At 36.7% G+C, this 11,445-nt stretch overlaps 2 protein-coding genes across 2 annotated transcripts; one reads left to right on the top strand and one right to left on the bottom strand.

Moving 5' to 3' along the window:
* Positions 1 to 917: 917 nt before the first annotated feature.
* fkbp14 (FKBP prolyl isomerase 14) lies at positions 918 to 2,607 on the bottom strand. The gene is made up of 4 exons (XM_004077820.5): positions 2,249 to 2,607; positions 1,791 to 1,942; positions 1,598 to 1,725; positions 918 to 1,522 (listed from the first exon to the last, which is right to left on the bottom strand). Exons 1-4 carry the CDS (start codon positions 2,458 to 2,460, stop codon positions 1,364 to 1,366), a joined length of 651 nt encoding a protein of 216 aa, XP_004077868.1. The 5' UTR covers positions 2,461 to 2,607; the 3' UTR covers positions 918 to 1,363.
* A 63-nt stretch (positions 2,608 to 2,670) lies between these two features.
* plekha8 (pleckstrin homology domain containing, family A (phosphoinositide binding specific) member 8) lies at positions 2,671 to 10,238 on the top strand. Its single transcript, XM_011485162.4, has 13 exons — positions 2,671 to 2,958; positions 3,401 to 3,517; positions 3,592 to 3,747; positions 4,037 to 4,158; positions 4,353 to 4,511; positions 4,603 to 4,646; positions 4,769 to 4,875; positions 5,696 to 6,017; positions 6,629 to 6,714; positions 7,805 to 7,863; positions 8,139 to 8,340; positions 8,419 to 8,480; positions 8,570 to 10,238. Exons 1-13 carry the CDS (start codon positions 2,919 to 2,921, stop codon positions 8,765 to 8,767), a joined length of 1,674 nt encoding a protein of 557 aa, XP_011483464.1. The 5' UTR covers positions 2,671 to 2,918; the 3' UTR covers positions 8,768 to 10,238.
* Positions 10,239 to 11,445: the final 1,207 nt, after the last annotated feature.

Raw genomic sequence — 11,445 nt, 5'->3', positions numbered from 1 at the left:
CACAATATCCACTTTGTACATTTTGAGGAATGAAGTACCGCAAAGTGCTCAGTTCCACTCCACTGGTGATGACTGGTCCTCTCGTGGCCCAATTTCAACAGAGCTGCAGCTGTCAGCAAATTTACTGGCATTTGACTCCAGAATGTTTTGGTAAAATGCTGAAACAGAAGAATTTGTGTTTTCCTCAATGACCACAGTGTACTCAGGTCCTGTGGGACGAAGTCCTACATTAACTATTTTAAACATTATTAGGTGTTTGTGCAAATATCTGTTTGTGTTTTTCTTACTAGGGCCGTGAACTAAACATCACTTTAGTCTAACAGGTCTGGACGACATTGTTCCCAGAATGCTTGTGGTTCGCTCAGATGTAACTGCAAACCCTAGCTGTGCTCTCGAGCTCTTTTGAGATGAACTGCTTTTTTTTTTCCTTAGAAACCTTTTAAATAAATTGCACTTGTGCATACTACTAATACAAACTTTAATTCTTTTTTGTTTTGTTTTTCTGACGTCTTTTTTGGAATTTGCTGGGAATTTTACACAATGAGTGACTGGCAACTGTCTCGACTGTTTGACACATAGGAATCACTGCTTTTCTAAGATCCCCACCAATGTCTTTTCCTCCTTGTCTTGCTTTGACAAATGGCTGAATGCTGCAAAGCCAGCAAACTGCCAAACAAACTGCCTTTATTGAGCGTCTCACATTTGCTCACGATCAATTAATCAAGTGCATTTGGCTCGCAGTGCTGGATGCTTCTAGCTCTCTTGACCCCCCTCCCAAATACCTTATATTCTATATATTCCTTCTTTAAAAAAAATGATAACATGTTTTGTTGTTCACTTGCAGCCGTCCTATTTTAACACTAACAATAGTAAGGCCCAGATTATTCATTTCTGATCATGAAAAAATGTAAAAGAAATAAGAAAACAAATTGAAAGATGGCTTTAATTAAGGATGCATATATAAAACCCTATTCACATTTTGAAAAATAGGTCATTCAGAGACTGAGGGGGGAATCCTTGGCTGTTCATGTCTGCAGTTTGGAAGGATTTAAGAGATGAAAGCGTTGAATTGATTTGAAGGAAAAGACTGCCCTCTGGTGACTTAAGTGTGCAAGTTTGTAAAAAAAAACAGGCACAAATACTGAATAATATAGGCATCAATATACAAAAATGTTTAATTTGAATTTCTTTCATTATCTTAAAAAAATAGTACAGGGACTTAATCTGTGATGGTGTGTAGTTGTGTGTAAAACCAAAAATAAGTTATGGATGTAAAAATAAAACATAGCAATGGACATTTTCAAGTTCAATGAAAAAGTATTACAAAAGAGTACTAGAAAAATCCACAAATAAATTCAGTCTATCAGAGCTCATCGTGTTGGTAGGTAAACTCCCTAGCTGATATAAAACCATCTTCGTCTTCATCCTCATTTTTGAAGATGTCATCCACCATCAGTTCATTATGCGTGTCGTTAGGTGAGTATCCGTGCTTCTCAAACTCTTTCTTCAAGTACTCTTTTACCTAAAAAGTAGACAAAAATAACAAATACATTTTCTGTTTCTATGACGCTGAAAACATAATAGAAGTTCCCATCACCTCCTGTTTAGAGAGCTTCCAGTCGTCGTTGAGATCCATGTCCCGGAAAGACTCATGTGACCTGGGGCCATTCCGGATCTCCATCAACTCAATATCAAAAATTAAGGTACTGCTTGGAGGGATCTTACCTGTTTTAAAATATATATATATTCATCTCTCTTTTTGTTCATGTATTTTATATCACACTTCCTACCTTTTCCCTCGCTGCCATACGCCAGTGATGGAGGAATGGTCAGCTTCCTGCGCTCTCCTGTGCACATATTCTGCAGACCTTTGTCCCAACCTTTGATGGCCTCCCGTATCCCAAGAGTGAACCATACGGGATTTCCATCCCCTTCTTTGCGGCTAAACAGGATTAAATAGATCAACTTAAAGTAAAATTTAAAACAAAGGAACAGAAGGAGAGGAAAATCATACATGCATGTGGTATAACAATTGATCTAATAACAATAGAGGTATAAAATAAAGTGTAACAGTCACTCAAATGTTGCAGGAAACTCCATTTAGTTCATAGATTATACAATTTTCACCTTTAAGTAGTTAATTAATTTGAAAATTCCAAGTCCATCTTTTATTTTGAAAAGAAACACATACAGGCATGCATGTATAAAAGTGCATGTAGTTTCATTTGACAAATATATTTTTTATTACCTGGAATGGAACATAGTGCCATTGCTCTCCAGATAACCATCGTAATGAAGAAGTAGCATATCTCCATACTTAGACTTACGGAGACACATTAAGGGTTTATGTATTACCTCAATTTTCACCTCTGGTTCGGGCAGTTTTCCCCCAGTGACAAAAACAAGAAATGTGGGTACAATCAAGCAAAAAGAAAAACGTATCATTTTGGTACTCAACATTAAATAAATTCTACAGAAGTAAATATTACTTTAAATATTCCATAAATGATTAAATTTAAGCTAAATACACGTTTCCTACGTGGCACCCCAATAACTTAGAGGAAAAAACTTTTCAGTCGTCTGCCCTCCTAATGCTTCAATTGGTACGTCCCGTCGTAAGTACCGCCCATTTTACCCATATATCTTCAGTGATTGGTAATACAACACATCAATCATCTTAAACCCCACCTACTAAACCTGACGTAGCCTGGAAGAATGTCGGCTGCGTCTCTTGTGATTGGTTGGAGCCTTATTCACTGAAACGTTTACGCACGTTAATCTACGTAATTCAAACGTTTGCCTGGTTTGTTACTCTGTAAATTACTCCCAAAGCCCGATGGAGTCGCTGCTGCAATCAGCTGTGCCACATATCACACTATGACAAACAAGCTATGAAAGGACGAAAACAAAACTAAATAATGGAAGGCACGCTGCACAAATGGACAAATTATATAAGCGGTAAGGTCGCGTCTCAGTCGTCTCGTGTTTTTAAGCTTTAGTGATTTTTTTTAGCTAGCTAGCTTTAACGACGTGGACACCCTAATGAAAACCCTAACGAACGAGCGTTAGATTGCTTTTAGCTGTAATAAATGTATAATTTACAAAACGTGATGATAAAATTCACGTTTTTTGTGTTGCAGCTGTGTTTTTAAACAAAGTCGCCAGATAAAGAATTAGAGACGAATAGGGTTAGCTAACTCCTGTAGTTTGTTTCCATCCCGTGTCTTTAATCTCACTTAACTCCTGATTAGTCGCCAATAACACAACGTAAGCACGGTTTAACTTTATTTGGGGCGACGAAAGTAGACAACTTTTTAAATTCACTTTCCTCCTAAGACTTCCGGTGCTGAATGTCAAACTCACACATACAAAAACAGCTTTGGTACGCGTTTGTCCTCAGGCTGGCAGCCTCGCTGGTTTGTACTCGATGGAGGAATTTTGTCATACTATGACTCCCAAGAAGATGCCTGGAAGGGTTGCAAGGGAAGCATTAAAATATCAGTTTGCGAAATCCAAGGTTGGTATAAATTTTGCTCAATTAAAAAAACAACAGAAACAGCTTTACAGTTGATTTTTTTTGTGTGTGTTTAGTCCATACTTCTGACTCTACACGAGTTGACCTGACCATTCCGGGAGAGCAATACTTTTACCTCAAAGCCATCAATGCAGCAGAGAGGCAGAAATGGCTGGTGGCCATGGGAACAGCCAAAGCCTGCCTCACAGACAACCGAACCAAGAGAGAAAAAGGTATACGAATCCCTTAATGAACAATACCTGATCTGTGTTTCCAACTATATTGTTTGTGGACTTCTTGTATGCCTTGAGCAGCTTGTAGGATTTGCATAATCACATGTATTTTTTCCTTGTGTACCACAGTCAAACCATCTCATGCAAAACATGAACATATAACCATCTGTACCAAACTATACTGTGTTTTACAGTGGAAAAACAACATTGATCAAACAAGTGCAGAATTTACTATAAACATTTTGGTCCCTCTAAGGTTGTCAGATTATTTTTGTTTTCTTTACAACAGAGCTCCAGGAGAACACAGAGGCATTAAAAACCAAGATGTCAGAGCTTAGATTATACTGTGACCTTCTTCTCCAGCAAGTTAACAAGATCAAGGAGAGTGATGAGCTGGGCCAAACAGTGGAGGTGAGGTTTGGATGATCCCTTAAAATGAGAGAAGCTGGCAGTATGAAGCCCACTTTTTTATTTTTTATTGCCGATAAAAAGACACACACAAAAAAATGATCTAAGTGGTTAGACTGGATTTGCATTCCGGCACAAATGTATGCAGTTAGCTTGTCGATATTATACTAATAATTTTTTTCCCCTTTTGTTGTCAGACTGGATTAGACACTGGAAAAATGGTGAAATCAACATGCACTACTTTCCTAAAGACTCTGGAAGAATGCATGCAGATAGCAAATCGTACTTTTAGCACAGATGTGACTGCACACAGTCCACCTGGAACTCCTCCATTAGCTGCCATCAAACAAAACAAGGTGAATGATTCAAAAAATATAACAGGAAGTTGCTGCTATTAGCTGTTTTAGTTTGTTATGCAAGTTCAACTTCTCAATGTTGTTTCCCCAGTCCATCAAGCTTGCCAACCATTTAAATCTGAACCTTGGAGAAAAGTAGGTTTCTTCTGTTTCCTTGTTATTATGAAGTCAATGATGTTATCATCTTTTCATATTGACATTCCAAGTAACACAAAGTTGTGTGTTTTTCTGCCTTTCCTTGAATGATTTTATCTCAGGAGAAAAGATGCATCACCTGAAAGATCAGGACAAATGAGTGACAGCCAGAGTTTACAGTCTGGAGCAGAGGAACCAGAGAAACCTGAAGTCCATCCTTTCCCATCAAGTAAGACAGGTTTCCAAACCGCTCACTCCTAAATACTTTACAGCCCTGGGGGGTCTCGTGAGTAGAGCATCAGAACGTGGATAGATAATTGCCTTTTAGTGAACTGGTCCTAATGGATTGACAGTCATAATCATGCTTTTAATGCCATTGCAAAGGGCTTTTGCAGAAGAAAACGCCATCAAATAAGAGATTAAGTTCAATATTTTGGATTTTCTGAATATTTCTAGTAAATGTGGGACTCTTATAAAATAAAAAAAGCTCTGTGATGAGATGACTGAAAATCCATCCATCACTATTTCTGGACTAGTTTTATCCAGGTTAGTTTTATTGTTTGGGCCTGGAGCCAGGTCCAGCTGGCTGAGAGCACATGATGGGACACACGCTGAAGAGTTTGCCTTACACTGCGTCACAAGACAAAAACTACATATCCCAATACAATTTAGAATCATTACTTGGTCTATAACGCTTTTCTTTAGTAAATAGAGAAAACTGGATATGATAAACTAGTGAAGGTTTTACCCTTTGGTAATTTTAATGTAACCGTTTCAAGGATAACGTAAAATTTGTATCTACAATTTTGAATTATTGTGCTGGTGGATAGGTTTTTAATAAAGGTATTTAGATAAATTAAAAGTATTTGAAATGCTTTGCTTTTTAAAGCTCCCAGCATCAATTTTGAGCAAAGTTAAATTACCAAATAAAAGAACAACTTAGGTATTATTTTTCGAAGCTGCAAAGCTAGTTTCTTTTAATAATCAAATCAGCTTTTTTTCTCTTCACACAATATAAATGAAAGCTGTTTATCCATGTTGTTTTGCAGACTTTGGGTCATCCATCAGTTTAGTTGGTAAAGAGCCAGTGAATCCTGCTCCAGGCTCTAATCAGCCTTCCCCTGAGCTGGAACACTTGGAGCAACCAGCAGAGGGAGATGAGAAGTACGACACTCCTGAAGAGAAGGAGACAAAACAAGAACAAAACAACAAAGTGGACCAAAGTCAAGAACTTCCTAATAACTCTGAAATAAACGGCGTCCGTCTCCAACGAGAGACGGCTTCAGTCCAAGAAGAGAACGGAGAAGATGAAACACAAAAAGTAGAAGACACAGAACAGGTGGAAACTTTTTTCAGCACAATGAGTCACAGGTATGGAAATACCACTCAAGAAGGTCACATCACTGAAAGCAGTTAAGTTACTGAAACATCCCTTGGGACTGCAAATGTTATTTTAGTTTAGCACTTTTAAAATAATTGGGTTTGTGTTGTAGTTTCATAGTGGCTGCAGCTGTGCTGTATCTCATATCCAAACTTCACAGTGACTTTGCTGGACTGTAGATACGGCGTGTCACTCAATGTGTCTCAAGGTGTTATAATAAAGTGTATTATTAGTCTGTTCTCTCCTGATCACATGACAGAGGAGCGTGCGTCAAATATTTGGGTTTGTGGAACTTTTTCCTTACTCATCTCTTTTTCCAACCTCTATCTAAAGCACTGCAGTGTTGTGTGTGTGTGATACATTTCTGTTATCTATGGAGTTAGCCTTCAAAGAAAACGGCTTTAAAGGAAAAAAAATGCAAGTATTTTAGTAGCAGATACAGTATAGGTATTATTAATTGAACAGTATTGGCTCTGAATCCTTTCTATGACTTCGTTTTGCAATTTGTACACCCTTTATGTGTTTAAATGATCAAATAAAATGGCAGTAAGTCACTCACCTCTAATGTTTTCTTCTGTTTGAATCTCTCCTGCTTTTTTAGATTTAATGATATAAGACTGGATGACGACAATGGTATCCCTACACAAGAGTTTTTGGACTCATGCTATGCAATAGTACCTGTATTAGGTAGGCTGGTCACTTTCAGTCTCTTCTCATTTAAATCATTTGCATCTTTACCTTTTTGCAGTGTTTTAAGACCTTGATGAGACAAAAGTCTCTCCTTTTTTTGACCCACTTTTCTTTTTTTTTGTGTGCATGGCCTGTCAGTTATCGCTTTGATTAATGAGGTGGCAGCTCTCGTCTTTCCATATCGTTGTTTTTTTTTTTTTTCATGCCCTGCATTATTTCCTACTGCACTTCTGTGCCCGTCACCGGCTTTATTTGTTCTTGGTAGCTTAACAACCTATCGTATATCAAGGTTTACCGTGCCTGTCCTTCACAGCCACATAGCTGTATGTATTTTGGCCAGGGTGCAGTACATGTCACGCTGTACTACACAGCACGACCAGAGGAACAGTACAAAAAGTGAAAAAATAATTGAAAAATATTTATTTACATGTTAAAAAAATGGAATCAAATAATAAATTTTATGATTTTTTTTCCCCAACATGTTTAGATGTTGTCCGGTGTTGAATCTGTCTAAATCTAGTTATCACAAACTTTTAAACCTGTTCTAAATTGAAATCTCTGAGATTAGTTATAACAATATTTTAAAGAGTGTGTGTGTGTATGTATGTATGTATGTATATATATATATATATATATATATATATATATATATATATATATATAATCTCAATGTTGATTGCAGCTACACAATAAACAAACAAAAGTCAAATTAACAGAAAAAAGCCCAGAAGAAAATTGTTTTTGGGTTCTTCAGGGTTAATTTTATTGGTATTAAAGCCTTTAGACTTCAGTAGAATTAGCAATATTTTTTACCCACTTAATAAAAAATAAATAAATAAAAGCTCAAGTTTGAACATAATTAAGCACTAGTTTGTCTTAGTTGGGATTTTTTTTTTTTTGGTGAATGGATAATTTTCTTTTTTCTATCCAGGTTTACACCATCTGTACATTAAACTTAACCCAAATATCTAAACCTCTCTTTCTGCCCTTTTAATTTCTTACAAACGCAAAAGTCGTGTCATGTGATTTAGTCAGAACCTTTAGTTTGAAAGCAGCAACAAAATGATGGACGGTTCTCTCTTCTCAGACAAACTGGGTTCCACAGTTTTTGCACCTGTTAAAATGGATTTTGTTGGAAACATCAAGGTGAGTGTCACTGTTTCTAAGATATTAGAACTATACTAATTGATTAATCAAATGATCTTAAAAACCGCATTTGTATAAGCTAATTGACATTTTTTGCTCTGATTATTTGTGTCAGACTCATAAAGAGCATATTGTATCATTTAAAATACGACCTCTCTGTATCTGGTGTCAATATTGTTACTACACTATGTGAAGAATCCTTTATGAATTGGGTTTCTTGAATGAAAAAATAGATGATCGTTGTTTTTCACATTTCTACGTGTCTTTTTGTACAGAAAATCCATCAGAAGTTGATGTCGGACCCTGAATGCTTCCCGACACTGCAGTCCATCGTGCAGCATGAAGTCCGGACGGAAGTCGCCCAAGTCCGCAATTCTGCGACCGAGGCTCTTCTGTGGCTCAGACGAGGCCTGAAGTTTCTCAAAGAGTTTTTGTCTGAGGTCAACGCTGGGGAGCGAGATATCCAAGGAGCACTAAGTATGTTTGAAGGTTGACTTGAGCAACATTTTTCACATGATTGTTCAAAAATGATTTTATTTAAATCTTCCTTCCTAGATAACGCCTATGGGAAGACCCTTAGGATATACCATGGCTGGGTTGTGCGTGGAGTGTTTGCTGTGCGTTTTTTCCTAATTAATTATACCTCTCTTCTCTGATTGGTATGTATCTGTGCATTATACTAATGTTTGGATTTCCTCTCCATTAGTTAGCACTGCGAGCGGCGCCGTGTTATGAAAGCTTCACCGCTGCCTTAGTGACAAGAGAGGGCGATGAGCTCCATAGTGAATTCACCAACAGCATGCACAGGGACCTGGGAATGTATCTGCCCGCCATGGAGAAGCAGCTGGCCATCCTGGACGAGCTTTATGAAGAATACAACCTGGAATCTGACGAGGTGGTATGAAACTCTACCGAGGCGCGGTCGAGGGCTCAAATCCGCACAGCAGCATTTGCTGGACAGGAAGGTGCCAGTATAACATGCATCATTCATGCTTAAGAGTGTCAGCATGTGCACCTGGCATTTTTAGACTCCATGTAAAGAGTTCATGCCTGTTTAGGGACCTTCAGGCAGACAAAAGTTAAAACTGCACAGGAGACAATGAGATGAAGAAATGCAAATTTAAAGTCTTTTCCACAAAGATCGGTTTTGGCTGAAATGATTTACTAATGGCATTTGTTTTGGAATCACATTTTATGGTATCGTGGTACCAATTTCTTTCTTTCTTGTATGTGTTTGAAGGTACATAAATAGCTTAATATTCAGTTGAAGTAACTTTCCTTGGAATGTTCTTTTTTGTAACTAGAATGCATTGAGAATAGAAACAGGGTTGTCCTTGGAAACTAGCACAAAGCACTCTATGAAAATTCCAGGATGGGATGTTAAAAGCCATCCTATAGTATTTGCTAGATAGTAACTTAAATCTTTATTTTCTCTGGAAAAATTTAATGCAATTGTGATTTAATCATCATTGTTTTTTCCCCCCCAATTGTAATCTAATTATGCAATAAGTGAATTGACTCATATTTCGAAAGTTACTGTTTTTGAGCACTTCCTTTTAATAAAGAGGTTTTCTGTGATTCTTTACAACATTTTCTGGCTACACAACTACATTACAGCCATGCTAAGAGTTGTGACTACTGCTGTTATAGATGCACAAGCTTATGCACAAAATTCATTTTCACTGTTGTATTTATTTATTTTCTTGTCAGAAATTTGATTTTATTGGCATGCAAGTCTTTTCACTACAACCTTGTTATGACGAGGACGGATATTTGGGTCCGTAGAGCATTTTGATGCATTCAATGACAAATACCAGCAGACAGGCGGTAGAAAACAAGGAGATTTTCAAGTAAATGAACAATCTGGGAGGTGATGGATTGTGTTACTGTTGTGTGTACTGAGAATGGTCAGTAGCTTTTCGTTTAGTTCTACACTCAACATGTCGTCTTTTTTCACAACTGTGCAAAGTTCCAAATGTAGATTGGCGATTTTAATCCATGTAATATTTTATTATAATAACTGAATAAGCGTCCACCTCAACCCCCAGATAAATGTTTGACATCTGGTGTGTTTCTTTTGTTAGAACAAACTTCAGGAAAATCCTTACAGTGCTTTACATAGAGTTACCCTGATGCAAAGCATTTACCATACTTTTTTTTTAAAGGCTTGTGTACAACAAAAACTCTTGTATAGTTTATATGTTTTTGTTGTTGTATGTTTACATGATGGGTGTGCATAGACTAATTTTCATTTGAAAATGAGTTTTTGTCAATCCTGTTGTTGTATTATTGTAACAAATGAATGATGTCTTTTTTGTATGGTTGTAAATAAGATGCCCTCTGATTTTTACCCAATAAATCAAATAATGATGTAAGTTTATTTCCCAAAGTGTATCTTTACTTGGGACATTATTCGTGGAGAAAAGCAACTGGGTTTTAAAGGGAGGGGGTTGTGTTTGCAAAGAGGCATTAAGGTGGAGTCTGACCTGCCTGAATAGAATCCTCAAAAGTAGTAGGTGGTTGTGGAAGAATGTCTTTACATTTATTTTATTTACAAATAAGAACAGCAGAGTGGAAGGTCGGTGCAAATGAAAACTGAGAAATGTGTATTTTCAACAGCTTCATTAGTGTTGTTGATATAAACAGCAGTTCTTTTAGCTGAGGTGCTAACATATAGCAAAAAAAAATGTGTATAGATTCCTGAGAGAAAATAATGCATCTCTAATATGGAATTTACGAACAATAGATCATCTATACCCACTTACTGAACCTTCACAACAGGAACAAAATTTCTTTAAATGATCACATTGTGTGTGTGCAAACTTGAATATTCATTTCCCAAATATATTTCAAGTATGTTTAAAATAGCTTGTATTGATTATGCTAATCTTCACTCAAAAATGAGGGGCAAAGCTTTTTCGCTGGTGTCCCCTGTAGCTCCGTCCCTGTTTTAAGTACTTTCAAAGTACCTTTTGGACTGTTGTGTTTTTCTTACAGAAAATGACTCTTTGTTCATTTAAGTCCATTTGTTGCACCTTACAACTTTGAGATAGATTGAAATAGTTTTATAGCAACTAAAGTTTCTTTCACTTCATTACGTGCCATTCTGAGGTTCTAAATGGCAGAAATGATGCTTTCTTCTGATGCCTTCTTTAGAAAGAGATGTTGGAGGGGAAGTAAAGATTAAAAAAGTAATTAAAAATCGCTTAGATTATGATTGATATAAGAAAATAAGAGTCATGGTAAAAGTAATGGGTTTTTTAACTCTTTAATAGGTTTTTCTCAGTACTTTAAAATAATAGCTATATTTCACCAGTTTAACATAATTTTAGTACAAATTTAGTAATCTAAGTAGCCTGAGATGTTAAAAGAGATGGATACAATTTGTATTTGTTGGTTTCAGCTATATTATGAAATTGAAATCTTTTCCAGTTGGTTTACAGTATGGATTATTATATCAAAAATCAGAAATGTTTCCCTTAGAAGCTTATCCTATGGAATAGGTGTTACTATATTGCTACACTCTGAAGCATTCTAGGATGGTTGTGTGATGGTCAGTGCCTCAGAGCAACAGGGTTCCTG

Source organism: Oryzias latipes, chromosome 16, assembly GCF_053564925.1.
Source record: "Oryzias latipes strain Hd-rR chromosome 16, Olatipes_Hd-rR_3.1".
Taxonomy (NCBI): Eukaryota; Metazoa; Chordata; class Actinopteri; order Beloniformes; family Adrianichthyidae; genus Oryzias; species Oryzias latipes.
Note: the sequence above shows the minus strand (reverse complement) of the source record. Positions and strands in the feature narration are given on the sequence as shown.